Source organism: Alosa sapidissima, chromosome 1 (assembly GCF_018492685.1).
Source record: "Alosa sapidissima isolate fAloSap1 chromosome 1, fAloSap1.pri, whole genome shotgun sequence".
NCBI classification, from domain to species: Eukaryota; Metazoa; Chordata; class Actinopteri; order Clupeiformes; family Clupeidae; genus Alosa; species Alosa sapidissima.
In genome coordinates, this window is record NC_055957.1 from 10,008,771 (window position 1) to 10,024,106 (window position 15,336).

At 40.9% G+C, this 15,336-nt stretch overlaps 2 protein-coding genes across 2 annotated transcripts; one reads left to right on the plus strand and one right to left on the minus strand.

The window, feature by feature from the left end:
- Window positions 1-2,750: 2,750 nt before the first annotated feature.
- Window positions 2,751-6,466, plus strand: ackr4a (atypical chemokine receptor 4a). Its single transcript, XM_042089405.1, has 2 exons — window positions 2,751-2,888; window positions 4,228-6,466. Exon 2 carries the CDS (start codon window positions 4,252-4,254, stop codon window positions 5,359-5,361), a length of 1,110 nt encoding a protein of 369 aa, XP_041945339.1. The 5' UTR covers window positions 2,751-2,888; window positions 4,228-4,251; the 3' UTR covers window positions 5,362-6,466.
- A 1,880-nt stretch (window positions 6,467-8,346) lies between these two features.
- e2f5 (E2F transcription factor 5) lies at window positions 8,347-15,272 on the minus strand. The gene is made up of 8 exons (XM_042089417.1): window positions 14,997-15,272; window positions 13,585-13,694; window positions 12,928-13,089; window positions 12,324-12,426; window positions 11,882-12,152; window positions 10,810-10,941; window positions 10,190-10,228; window positions 8,347-9,149 (listed from the first exon to the last, which is right to left on the minus strand). The coding sequence occupies exons 1-8, from the start codon at window positions 15,135-15,137 to the stop codon at window positions 9,040-9,042; spliced, it is 1,068 nt and encodes a 355-aa protein (XP_041945351.1). The 5' UTR covers window positions 15,138-15,272; the 3' UTR covers window positions 8,347-9,039.
- Window positions 15,273-15,336: the final 64 nt, after the last annotated feature.

The following is a 15,336-nucleotide window of genomic DNA, read 5'->3' on the forward strand; positions in this document are numbered from 1 at the left end:
TTTATATTTATAGCTACATGACTAATTGGCTATACAACATCAGTTAAAAGGATTACATGTTGCAATGATGATCAAAGCAGACTTTAATCCCAATTTGCCTCCCAGGTGTCTGTGGATGGGGTGAAAGTACCCTCGGTAGGGACTAATATTTGATATCCTAAAATGAATGTCTTGTTTGTCAACGTGGTAATAAACAGCCCAGTCATCTTACCAACCTGTGTTCTTCCTGTGGCTAGAGTTCCAGAACCAAAAGGAACACTGAGAGGGCTGCTTTCATGCTGATGCCAAATGCTCCATAGCAGGTAATGAACTTCCCTCAGATTCACTTCCCTCAGATTCACACTAAATATACAGACAGACCAACATTACGAAGTGTTTGATGACCACACACACAAAAAAGAATCGTCATTAGTCATTGAAAGCGAGTTGGTGCTTCTTGTATAAAGCCTACACACAAAAGAAGGAATTCACAACTGGCAGATACTTTATATTCTCTCAGTCCGGTTTCTTCCACATTGGAAGATAAGTCATATATCAGATCCAGGGAGATGGCTGGAAAAACAGAAGTCACTGGAGAAACAGAAGATTAGTGGTAAAAAGAAGGATTTTGAGGAATGTTATTGTTTCATTCCTCTCTAAAAATGATAATGGTAACATTATATAACAGACTGTCTGAGACAGAATGATCTAGGATGTGTTGTCTAGTGTATGTCATTCCATGACTCTATAAGTAATATCTTTGACAACTATGAATATAAAACTTGACATTTGATAAACATACCACCAAACAAGATACATCGGCAAGTTGGATAGTAGCACATTACTGTACCAATGAATAATAGACTGAGTAAGAGATGTAAATGTCTTCTTTTTTCAGGCCTAACCGTTAACTGTGAATCCTGGACACAGCTGAAGGGTCAATTTGATTGAGAAGGTCAATAAAAGGAGTCTACAACATGTTGGACCATGTAGCATCCATGCACATCTTGCTTTGTATTCATAGACTGATGGACAGATGAAAACTGTCAGCATTATGGTACTGCTGCCATTTAATCACAAGCTGGACTCTTCACTTGTAAAAGGCTTAAGTATAGTTTGCCATTCTTTGACTTTATGTAAAACTATTTTTCCCAAGTTGTCCACACCACAGGTTAAATATCATAATATCACAATTTCAGCATATCAGAAATGACATACATCAACTGTTTGTATTTTGTTGCTGTTCTCTTCTTTAATCACAAGTCAACTAGAGGCAATGGTGGCACAGATTCATAAACTGTAACCTTAGATGCAAGACATACAGTGAAACAATAAATGTTTAATGATTAAAAAGATTGTAAACAAAGACACGTGCCTCGTTATTCAGAATTAATTCAGAACTGCACTTAATAAAAATATACATAAATAAAGGAACCTCCCACAAGTTTGAGTTTGTTTTTCACTGGATGTGAAAACTGAAACACAAAAGGTGAAGAGATTCAAAGAGAAAACAGAATGTTGTGGTCAGGTTCAAACAGAAAACGGAGAAACTTTGCAGTTGTTTTCATGAATGACCAGAATGGCTACCACTTGGTGGCAGTATACACTATGTTTAGGTGAAGAGAGATCCAGAAAGGGTGAAAATAAATGATTATGGTCCTCTCAGAAGGCAAATGGTTTGTAGATATATTGAATTAATGTAATCAGTAATATTTTTGACGCTTACATTTAGATAACTTACCATGAGCAGTTTCAAGGTATGTTAAAAAAAAAAAAACTTGGGTAGGTCTAAGTACACTGTGATAAACCCATATGTGACTCATGCTTCAAATATGTTTTTGAGATGAGCCTGAGCGGTTGTTTAGCCTGCTAAATGTTGAGGTCTCGAAAAAAATGCAAGCACAATTCCTCCTCGTGCTCGTGTACCATGTGTTTTGGGTGGAGCAACATGCTTGATATTTTGAAAAGAACACAACTGGAAATATTTACAAAGCCACTGCAAATCCTGCGCCATGTAAAATGGAAAAAAACACTCAGCAGGAAAATTCACCACTTGATGCAGCAAAGTTTTCAGTAGAAAGATTAAAAAGATTAAGTTCCCATAAAGCTGATATGATCAAGGAATGGTACATGCCCCTTTCCAACATGAACTGACCTGAAACTGATCTGTATCCTGTTACAGTCACCTGGATAAGACACCAACTGTTTTTTTTTAAATGACAGAGTGAGAAAATAAATTAAAACAGATGACTTAAGTGTATAATTAATTTCTTCTCATGGTTAGAAAGACCTTGGTGGAAAAGTTTTGTTCTTGGTCCTTTGATCATTTGAGGGAAAAAAGAAAAACACCATGTGCTCTGTGTCCATATGTTCTTAGTTTATCCAAAGAGCCTGTTTGTTTGTTTGTTTTTTAAGTATGTGTAAAAATGGAGTTGAGACAGAGAGTAGACGAGAGTTAGACAAATGGAAATATAAAGGGTGAGTGGGGGCAGATATAATGAATGTGTCACACCCTTTTATATTTGATGACTTCATGTTTTTCCTGTCATAAATGAGAACTTTGTTACGCTCGGTCGTTATTTTATGATCACCTGCTGTTAAAGTTATGTAAGTACCCACGATTACATAAAAACAACCAGTGAACCACCTTCCCCTAAAGGCCTTAAATTGGAATCCGGACATGTGCTTTTGAATGTCTTATTTTGTTTAATGCATGTGCATTCTGGGTTGTCACCACAAACTAAACTCCACCCAATGCCTCTCTCTCTCTCTCTCTCTCGCTCAGATACGTGCGTGCACACACACACACACACACACACACATCCACCATCTCCTGGACATCAGTATTAAAAGGTGCAGGAATGACAGTCTGAGAAGATAACATACCAGGACCAGCAGAAGTCAAAAAGGTAGGAGATTGCATCCAGCACACACTTACAGTACACAAACTTGCCATATACTTACTTCAACAGCAGAAATTTTGAAAGCTTGGAATTTAAGACGTTAAAAAAAAAAAAAAGTCGAGTCAGGGTATCGAGGTAATGGTTTTATTCCAAATCAGAAAAATAAATGTTGGCGCGCATCACATAAATCCATCTAAAGTAATAATTAACAGTAATCTGTTGCAAGCACTTACAAACAGAAGCGCTGTGTCTCTAGTATTCACATCTGTCAGCCCTTTCAGCATGTCCGCTCAATAAGCCCATCAGGGGCCAGTATCTGGGAGATATACAAGTTATAAACTGCCAAGATATTTAACACAGAGTTATGTGCTCACGGTAAAGGACACTGACTACTCAGGGACTGTATAGCTGAAGTTAAGCAAAGCCGACATCTACATCTGTGGAACTGATGTTCCTTTTGGTCGGTGGAGGTGGAAGTGGTGCCGTGATTCGCTTGGGGAAACACGGCTCTGTTTCTGATTTCTGCTGGGTGGGAATGCTGGCAATGATAAAAAGCTCTTTCCATGCTGTTGGCTCATAACACTCTGGAAGCCACATGTGCGCATGAATCTGTAGAGCCAAATGTCTGCTAGAAATCACAGAAACAATACCAGACTAATTTGTCCATTTACAAGTTCTGGTTGCTAGGAAGGTTTCAATCACAATTTTTGGTTATGGTTATTTACTTTGCAGATTTACTTGTGCAACTGGAAAAAACATTATTTTAACTGTTGATACTCTGAACTACACAGCATCACAGCATTCCTAGATTTTCCTATTTCTTCACTCATATCTTTTGCCTTATGTGCTATTTGCAGGGTGATGAAGGTTACTTTTGAAATGAAGTAGGTTATATATTACAGATTACTAGCTACCTAAAAATGTAATTGTGTAACTGGCAAAAATACGGCTAACAACATTTTGACATGTTTATCTGAAAAGAAACAACTCAGATCAAATCTGTATAATATATTCTGATTAGTAACTGTAATTTAGTTATTTATTTATTTAAACTGTAAGGTTTGCATTGCTCAACATAAGGAAATGTTACTCATAGCTTTCTGAAGACAAAATGACCCAGAAACAGCAGTAAACAGCCATGAACAGCACTTGTTTAATCAGTTGTTCATCTTCTATGTTTATTTAATGGTTCACCTCATAAATTCCTGTTTACAAGGTCCAGACCCCCACATACTCATTAAGTAGACTTGTAGGCTTGTGGTCCCTCTCAGGAATTTGAAATGTTTACACTCAGGATGCGTGGTCTGAGCTGCTGACCTTGACTTGACTTGCTCTTGCACTGCAGAACCCTGATCAATTGGGCAAAATAATGGCGGACGATTACGACTACGACCATGAGAACGTTAGCGACAACTACAGCGTCGACTACGACGACTACCACACCGTGTGCGAGAAGGATGACGTGCGCTCCTTTGGCGGGGTCTTCCTGCCGGTGGTCTACTCCCTTTCGCTCGTGGTCGGGGTGGCAGGCAACGCGATGGTGGTGGCTGTGTACGCATACCACAAGCGCCTGAGGACCATGACCGATGCGTTCGTGGTGCACCTGGCTGTGGCTGACCTGCTGCTGCTGTTCACACTGCCCTTTTGGGCCGTGGACGCCGTCCGGGGCTGGCAAGTGGGGCCGGAACTTTGCAAGATGGTCTCGGCTCTCTACACCATCAACTTCACCTGCAGCATGCTGCTGCTTGCCTGCATCAGTGTTGACCGCTACCTGGCCATCACGCCCGTGGGCCGGGACCGGGGCATGGGCCGGGTCTTCAAGCCCAACTACTCCAGCAGAGTGTGCCTGCTTTGCTGGGCCACCGCCTTCATGCTTGGCGTGCCGGACTTGGTGTTCTCCACCGTGATCGTCACGGTCAGCGGAAGGAAGGCCTGCCTGGCCGTCTACTCCAACGAAATGGCCCCCGTGGCCCGGGCAAGTCTGGAGGTGGCCGAGGTGCTGCTGGGCTTCCTTCTCCCCCTGACCGTGATGCTGTTCTGCTACTCGCGTGTGCTGTGCACCATGGGGGGACTGCCTCTGGAGAGAAGGAGTCGCAAGTGGAAGGTCATCCGAGTGCTGCTGGCTGTCGTGGGGGTGTTTGTCGTCACACAGCTGCCCTACAACGTGGTGAAGCTCGTTCGGGCCATGGACACTGCATACGCGCTGGTGACCGACTGCGGCATGAGCAAAGCCCTGGATCGAACCGCACAGATCACAGAGAGCCTGGCTCTGACCCACTGCTGCCTCAACCCAGTCCTGTACGCCTTCATTGGGTCATCCTTCCGACAGCGCGTGCTAAAGCTTGCCAAGGGCTTCGGAGAGAGGAGCAGGAGGAGGAGGAGGAGGAGGAGAGGCTCTGGCGAGACTGAGGAGCAGGGAGTGGACATGGACTTAAATTCCCAGGCAGGGTCCCAGGACACCAGCACATTCTCTATCTGAACAGTGGGAGGGAATGGATGATGTAAGGGAATGACTGAGAAGATCGTACGCATGTAGGAGAGCATTAGTGCTTGGTGAGGAAGAGTGAGTCAGAGAGAAAGAGAGCTGATAAAGGTTCCACCTAAGGGAAAATTGAGGGACAATGTTGTGGAGGTCACTGATAAGAGTTTTAAAAAATGTTACATACATTGAACGACTTGGAGATAAAAATGTATGTGTTCACAATCTATCCACATTTTATAGGGCTTATTCAATCTCATGCATGTGTTATAAGCACTGCATTTGATGCATTACTGGTGAAACTACTTAAGTTAATATACTGTATATGAACACTGATATTCTAAATAAGACCTATAATCTGCATGTTACATGTGCACTAAATATGACAGAACTTCATGTGTATCGTTTGAGGAAAAACTGAATCATGAACATCTGTTCAAACATATCATTCAGTGCTATTTATCGGTAAAACCCAGATGTGACGGAGATGCCTGCTGGACTTAATCTTATTGTTTATATTGTTGTCACGGATGGTTTTCTGCTGAAGTCATAATGAATGTTTTAAGTAATGTCTTACTGGTTCAGTTGATGTTTGGGAGTTTGAAGGTAAGCTTTGCAGTCATATGCAGCAGCCTGGCTGTGATAAGGGATTTGGCCTAACTGGTTTTGTTGCGGTCATCTGAAACCCACCAGTTCCATGTTGTGCTTCACCCCACCCCTCTTTTCTCTCAGAAATCCAAAGGCCTAGAGAATGGACAGAACTGGAAATGTGCCGAGACAGCTTATCTTTCACACTTCCACATTTTGGCCCGGAAGACAGGACTTCTTCCTGCACATGCTAAATAGCTGTTGAGAACAACATGTTTTTACCAGTGATCACGAACATGACCATATAATGTCACACCAAATTTGAAAGTATCACATCTAATTTCCTGATAAAAAGTAGTTATATCTCAAAACTAGCAAACCGTTGCATATAGTGTTTCTTTAATATTAATAGGAATCTTCATGACAAAGTGTGACAAAACATAACTGGTTGCCTTCCTTTACTACAACAGGCTTCATTTTATATGCACCTCATGGAATAAAGGTTGCAAGAAATAGCTGTGTCCTGGCATTGCTTACATGTATCTTGGGAAAAGGGCCAGGGCAAAAATCAGTCCATGAATTTCTGCCTAGGTTACATCCATTTTGCTGTATTCATATGCATATTGAATTCCTACACCAATATGCATATTGAATTCCAACACCCCACGATGCAGAAATTTTACCCCAGGAATGCTGTTAAGTTTTGAAGCAAAACAAATCCATGCTGTGCTGTGGGCACACATGCAACTGATGAGTCAGATAGGAGCATTTTTTTTACTGTTGCTTAGCTTTTTGATGGAATGAGTAACATCCAGGATCAGTAAGATGAAGTTACTGTGGTTCAAAACTATTTTTGCAATTCCACTCTTAAAACTTCAGGTCAACATCCATGTGTTGAGATAACAATTCAGAGGTCAGAAATCAACTAATGGTCTCATCACATCATCCCCCTTAAACCTTATGGTTTGTGCAAAGACATTACCGCCCAGCAATCAGCACACTCATCTCAAAGCACAGCCTAAATATTTAGGCTTTTAGGGGGACAGTCAGCTACAAAACTTGGTACACACTGCAATTACACATCTGGTTTATAATATCAAATGGTAAGAGAGGGAAGAGAGGAGGATATCTGCTACTTTTCAGAGAAAACTTCAACTTAGTAAGGAACTGATCTGATGTGTTACATCCTCAAATATTATACAAAACATTCAAAAATGTAGGTGAACAAAATATCAGAACAGAAACCATCTTTAGACAAACTGCAAAACATTCTAACTAAAATTCTTACACTGTTGTGCACCTTTGATTTTGTATAACCCATTTCATAAGGTCTTCAGGCATCAAAGTTATTTAGTTTCCCCTTTTCCAGCACTCTTGTTTGTTTCCTCTTTTCCAGCACTCTTTTCAGCCTTATCTTCAAACAGGCAGCATCTGGTGGGGTAATTGCTGAGATTTACTGGAATAACTGGTTCAGTGCACTTGTACACAACCCCCCCTCATGGGCATGGCACAGTAGAACCATACATTCTAACTGTCTGTGTCTGACCCTAGGACCCAGTTGAGCTGCTGCACATGGAAGGCTTAACTTCTATTGTGCACATATTTTTTGCTTAATATATGGACATGGTGTATACGAATAATATCAAATTTGCTCCAGATAATCCTATTCGTCAATCTATATACACAACACATGGCCTCCCTCTAGTGTTTGAACACAGAAATGCAGTTTTTGCAACAAACGGAACTGTCAACATTGATAGGAAAACTAAATGGCTATTTGAAACACAAGTGCCTGAGTGATGCTATGATTATACACTTAGTGATTGATATTCATACTCATTTAACCAATAATGAAGCAGAAATGAAGGCAGTAGTTTTCTTTTAATACCAAACTTTGGCTTTACAGGTATGTAAAAAATAAACTGAACAAAAATAGATAACTGTACTGATTTGTTTTAAAGAACAGATATGTGACAAACTAAGAAGTATACAAAAGGCACTCTTTTACTAATCAAGGCAGATTATCAAAGGCAGTTACCGTTTTAGTCATCCTTCAAAGGAGAACTATATATTTTTAGGTACAAAATAGCAATCTGTATGTTAAGAAACACAAACTTACAAATAACTATAAATAATTAGAGAACAACAAAAACGTCTTCACAAAAATGGCAGTGTCACATTAGTTCCGGAACTGCGGTCAAAAACATAAATACCAATGTCTGGCTTTCCTTTCATACTATATGAATTTCTGAAATTGGCACATTTAATAGTATTCCCTATTAATATTAATCCAGTGTGAATATATCAGTATATTCACTTACCACAATCTGGGCAATCATACTGTATGCTTCAGAATTTTGCTCACCAAGCTACCTTTGTGATTACTATTTTTTTAGGGGGGGGGGGGGGTGCTCTTCCATGAGAAAACACTAGATAACAATAATTAAGGAGCAACACCTGACTTCAGGCACCATAAATTATCTCAAGCTTCATTGTCCCTGGCAAAAATAGTGTAGTAATAAGTAATAATAAGTATTCTGCCATATACTCTATAGGGAAGAATAACATGGCAACACCCAACCACTGGCTAGATATCTACAGAATCATAAAGATATCCGACTCCAACCCACTCAGCACTCAGCTCAAGCCCTCAATAATAATAATAATAATAATAATAATAATAATAATAATAATAATAAAATAAAATAAAAAAACACCTTGTCAATCAGTCATCCCTGAGCACTGTGCAAACTGTCTGGGTAACATAAAACCATGCCTGCTGTCCTCATGATATCATGTCAGCACCAAGACATTAAGAGCTTGTTATGCCACTAGGTGGCTGTCTGAGAACGTGCACATTTTCAACCTTACAGTAATAATAATAGTAATGATCATAAGGAGCAGAGGATTGCGGGAGGCGTGTGGCAGGTAAAATTTACCACTGTCTCGGTGTTGCCAGTGTTCATCAACTCAATGTACAGTGTATAGGGAGACATTCACAATGGGCTTAAATAATTACCTTGGCTCACCAGAAGGTACACAGACACTGTGTTGATTGAGCAGCCTAAAGATGCAGAGAGACGCACTTAATCAATAATTAAGGATGTGCACATCAAACAGATCACAGGCGGCCTCGCTGTCATCTAGGCTGAAGCTGTAATCCACTCCTGGGTTGGGCGAGAGGCGCAGCAGAGGGAACACTGCAGAAGAGGAGGAGAAAGGAGTCAAATCATTGTTCATCAAACACTGTTACTTTACATCAAATTGCTACCATCATCTTGGCATCTTTTATGGTTGTGTTTCCTGTTTTTTTGTTTTACTCATAACGCTGGAAGGCTTTCACCAAAGCGTAAACAATCGTACTGTATTATCGACCTTGACAGATAACATGTCAACTGTGGCTAGACACTGAGTAGTTAGACTATTCAGCATATCAAGCAAAGAAAACTACTCAAATAAATCCTGAATTCATTCATTTGAATTCAAGTCTGAAAAAGTAGATACATAGAAAAGCAGATATTCATTAATTCTGAAACAATCATCAGAGGGCATTCACTCTCTAGTGCACCTGAGACTCATCCTGCAGCACTGAAATCACTCCCTACGCAAACAGGATCTTTAGACTTCATGCAATTGTCTCAATGTAGTCTCTACCTCTCATAAAAACAGCATGATGAACATTACGGTTAATAACCGAGTTAAATGTGGGTCAAAGTCATAGTCTGGTTCAGATTTTGGCCGTTCAAGAACCCATAATGTCTGTTGGAATACTACAGTATTTCAATCAGTTTCAGATATAGAAGTGTCAATAACCTAATGAAGCCTGTCAGAATTTGGCAAATTGACGTATGAATAAAGGGTCAAGAAACCTGGCTAGTTATAGATGTAAAGTGAATTTGGATTTGGATAGACCTACCACAACAAACATGCTCAGATTATAGGCAGAAACAGCAGTTTGAGTTCAAATTAAATCTAGGCCACCACACAAGGCTTGGGTTAAAAAAGAAAATAAAAGACAAGTGCACCCAAAAGCTATCAGCAAAGCCAGCAAAACCAAAACATTCAAATAAATGTAGGTTACCCTTATCAAACAGTGACTTACTCGTGTTAACTTATTTTACCAGGATTTGATGGATTACTGTATATTTCCAAAAATGCATTTGGTTCCCTTTTCCCCAGCATACAAATGAAAACAACCAGGTGCTATCAATATTTATTTTAAGAAAAAAAAAGAGCCTACCATCAGATGACATCAGTTCATCTATGAGATCAGCAACACCTGGAGACAAAAGGAAACGTTGACTGTAACACCATTTAAAAAAGGAGGGGGGGGTCATGTCTGAAGGAATGTGACGAAGGAACTGCTCCAGAGTAGCCTGACGAGCCAGACCCACATTAAAATGTAGGGACTGGGCACTCACCGTTCGCAGTGCCCAGTCCGAGGGGCGGGATAATCGGTTGTCTTTTTAAATTCCCTCTGCACGCAATAGGACAGCGCTATGAGTCATGCGTTTTCCACCAGCGGAGCTAGTTGGCTAGTTCAAACTTTTGCCAACTTAATAAAAGCTTAACTTGTGTCACACTGTTCGCCAACAGCAACATCCATCTTCTCTGTTTTCAAGTAGCAGGGAATTCAAGCCAAACCGTTGCAACTCTGCCATCAATCATTATGTTAAGCCCGCCTAACGACTCTATACACGATTCGATTGGCCTGATAGAAGTTTAATTTTTCGAGCTCTCAAGCCAACGGAGAGTTGCTAGACTAGCCCTGGAAGCAAATGTAATTTGCTGCCGCTAGGGTGCGTCTAGATTTCTAGGCTACTAAGCTCCAGAGCTGAGCTGATGTGTAATGCCCCTCACCCTCTCGCTCCTCCTTCATCTGCTCCAGGATTGACTGCAGGTCCGGCCCCTCCATGGGCACCTGGCCGTCCGAGCCAGCCAGGGAGTCCTGCACCAGGAGACTTAGGCTCTCAGGAGTCTCAGGGTGACAATCTTCAACAAGAGATAACAGACTGATACAAGGATACAAGGAAGTTTATTGTCACATGCATATAGTTACTGGAAGTAAGAAATGCAGTGAAATTATGTCTGGTGTCAGCCTATTTGTGCATTAATGGGGGGGATTAGCTGCTCCTGAGTGCAGGACAATACATCTTAATGGGGCAAGGGGGCAGCTTTCATTCAATCCCTGATCATCTTTTGTTTAGCTTTGAATTGAAACTCACCTAAATATTAAGTTTTCATACTGACCACTGCAGCCATGACAAAATTATAAGCAATACGCTTCAGTACACAACAAAGACTTAAAAGGTGCCATGTGTAATGTCAAAATGCCACATGAAAATGGCAAAATGCCAATGCCAAAAAATCTATTCATACTCCACATTCCATAAAATGGGGGCAGTATACCTCCAGAAAGTGAGTTGGTCTACCCTAGAGTAACAATCAACATGTATTGCAGTTTGGCTGGCGGTTATGTTGCCCGCATACCGCCTCCCATGGCCGAAACTGGTATTATGACACCTGTCGGGCTGTGGCTATTAATTTAGTATGCTAATTCAGGTTGATATCTATGCAGCACTATACCTTGTCATTTTTTTAATGACATCACCCTTATTTCTTCTCATTCTTTTGATGCGTGTAGCTCAGTGGTTCTCAAACTTTTCACAATGAGTACCACCCACAAAAACAATTGGCTCTCCAAGTACCACCATTATAACCGGTATGAAAATATAGGTGCATAGGCCAATTCAAGTACATGTTTTGCGTTGTCAAGTCTTTATGAAAAGACACCTTGGAGACTCCCTGAGTACCACTAGTGAGAGTTCGCGTACCACAGTTTGAGAACCACTGGTGTAGCTAATTTTTTGGATATTTTTACCTCAATTCTTACACATGGCACCTTTAAGTAGTGCTGAGATGAGAACTCTACCCATATGCGTGTCTGGAGGAGAGGAGGAAGGCGTGATGTGGGTCCTCGGCTTGAGCTGGCTCTGCTCCAGACTGGCGGCCTGTGCCAGCGAGCACCTCTGGAGCCCTGCCGGGGTGCTGGGGGGAGTGGGCATCACCGAGATGTCCTCAGGGGGAGGGACAGCGAACACCACAGGCTTGGCCCCGCTGGACTCCCTGTTGATCAGAAGGACCTGGATGGGAGCCAGCTGACTCCGCAACTTCACCTGGTACCTCTTCTTGCCAGTCTGAGCCTGGGTTGGAGGTAGGATTCATGCAACACATTTTTAAAAAAAAAAAAGAAGAAGCAGGTCATAGGAGCATGAACAATGAAGTGTCACAGCTGACTTTTGCCACACACACAAACAAGAGACAAAATGATCCCTCAGAAGATTTCTTAAAAATGGAAGATGGAAGTTCCATACCGGTCCAGCAACCGCTAGCTCTGTTCCTGAGGGGGCCATAACAGCCAGGAGGGTGTCTCCACTGAATGAATCGCATATGTCCTCATGGGTCACATATTTATAAGTGTGGCAGGTTAAGGGGTATGCAAGAAAAAGGATAAACAATTTAGCTTTCAGTGAAAACATGCATTAATTGCTGTTAAAAACTGGAAAAACAGGGGGGGGGGGGGGGGGGGGGGGTGTACTAGTATGACCGGTAAATGCATACGTTAGCAAGCTGTTAAGACAGACAAGCTAAGTGGAATGAAATATTAAACATATAATTTGTGAAACAATGGACTGAAGGACCTGCATTTCTACTTTGCACAGGGTCGTTTAAAAGTCCTTTTAACCCTTACTTTTGTTTCACATAGAATCCTGTTTCCTGCACACTGCAGCTTTGAAACATGATATTCTGAAATGGAAATATGACTCCTAATAACAAAAAAAAAACAACAAGAAAGTGGCAGCAGTTTCTAGGCATTATGCAAGAGTATAAAGTTTCAGTGGGTAGCATCAGGGCTGTGCCTTTTTCCACAGTCTGTTAAATACCCAACTATAACTTTTCCTGTCTAGCAAAGGATATCTCCTGTTTATGGGGTCTTCGCTTAGATTTTTGAGGCACTCCTGGACTAAGGCCTCTTGCTGGTCAAGTTCACACTCCTTCATCTCCAGCTCTAGGATCTGGGCTTTCAGCTGATCCACCTGATCAAGCATCTCTTGAGTTTGACATCCTGATTTCTCACCTCTGGTCAGGATGAAGACCAAAAAATTACACAGTGGTCAGGCAACATCATTAGCTACTGAGAAGAAGGAAGCATAAAATCGTATACGTCATGGCAAGGGATTCTGCATGTCTTTTGTTCTATATCTATACGGTGCAAAAATAGTAATGTTAGACTACATAATGAAGTACAGACTGTTAAAGAATAAGTAATATCTGTCAGTTATGTAACTATACTGCTCAAAAAAATTGAGGACACACTTCAATCATACACTGGATCGGTACTCTGACACTGTTTGGCTCTGAGCACAAGTAAAACTTTTGAGGCGAGTGTTTCATTTTGCAAGAACTGTCAGACATTCTGTGAATGTAGTTTGAGAATGGAGAAAAGGGTGGAAGGTTTCAAAAAATGTGTTTTAACAATTGTGGAAAACTGTAAGAGTTCCCTTAACTTTTTTGAGCAGTGTACAGTATGTAATATGCATCCGACTTCACAGTGCCTTTATGAATGCCACTCACTTCCACTGAATGGTGTTTTTGGTCCTCTTCTCAATGAGCCCCACTCCTTCCAGTACATTTGTAATGTCATAGATCCTTCTTTTCTGCCTGACTGCCAGTGTGTCTGCTGCCTGTCACCACATACAAAATTATCACCATTTCACAGCAACATATTTAAACCATTCTAGGTTACATGAATAAATCGCCCAAAGAAAAATAGCCTCTGCAAGGAATAGGGATTTTTAGCAAATGTGGTGGACTCCACTCAGAGGGCATTGTACTTTTCAGTCCCAAACACTCGTTTGACAGCTGTAGTTATTAAACACTTTTAAGACTAAATATGTCAAAATGTGTTAAACAGTGAACACGGTTTTACCCCAAATTGCACAACCATATATTAACATATTTAATTGTTATGCTATTACACATTATAGAGGTTTGCACGTTTCTTTGTAGTTATTTTTACATGTGTGATGTGATCTAACGTTAACCTACGCAAAGGATAATATAACTCTGAAACTCCCACGTGTTTTTGTTTTTTTACTTTTAGTAGATTTTATTTCTACTTTTATTTAATGTTAATGCAGGAATTACTGGAATATACTGTAGTAGGTAACTAACGTTACTTTTAGAGCGAATCTTCCACCACTGTCTTTACAGTTTATTTGACGTTTTCCTAGTTTATCAGAAGAGGACGAATCTCACGAGTTTTCACAAATTAATTTATGTATGAACCATTCCACCTGAGAACATCTTCTGACAACTAAAGGTAACTTCCTTGGGAACAATCAGCAACGTTAACTGATCCACCAGAGCTAACTAAACCAACGTTAACTTTATGGGGAACCATATCGAAGTGCATGGTGCATATTGAAGGTTATGTGAAACAGTGCCAGCCACTCAATTGGCAAAAAAGGTCAGATAAATGAAACATCAACGTAAACGATGAATAGCGAAAGACAAAGTCTAAACGCTAATGAACAAACGAGCGCTATGATTAAAACGAGGCTAACAACGTTCGCATAGCAAGGTGCGCCAGCAGGTCGAGGCTGTGGGAGCAAAATCAGTGCACCTGCTTGTAATCAGCAAGACAGCACAGCACTCCAAAGACCCAAAACAAACATAACGTATTTCACTTCTCATGGAAAAGTTGGAAGGAAGGTTACCAATAATCACTACACTGTAATACTGACACTTCGGCCTTTTGAAGACATGTGTATGGACATTTGACATTAACGCAACGTTGATTTGAGTTCACTCAATGCCAACTCCTTTGTGTCCTGCCAGTGCTTTCATTGTGAGAATGTCAAAATGTTGGTCACGTTACATTAACACTACACATTCATTTGGTTTTCACGACAAAAATAATCCAAATGTGATAAGAAATAATTACATCTGTTACATTATCCAATTGGATTTTTAAGATTACTAACCACTTTCAAATCGAGTATTCCGTCCTTTGCTTCTTGCAGTAATGTCACAAACTTCATTGTGAGGAGACCCAAACTTTTCTCATGCCGACTTGATCCATTCGGCGTTGACTTCGGACGTGTCGAGGTATTTACCTCGGACATTGTCTTTTATTGTATACTTATTTTTGACTCGAAAGAAGACGCACCCCCTCAGCTCTCTCCAGGCATTTACCTCAGGGCTTTGAAGACACCCGCAATCTTTGCGGCTCGAGGCGTTTTAAATAAAAGGAAGTGACGTTAGATTACAATTACCATGGCAACCAAGAACCCTCCTGACCACCTGTCCCAGCCTATGGTCCCA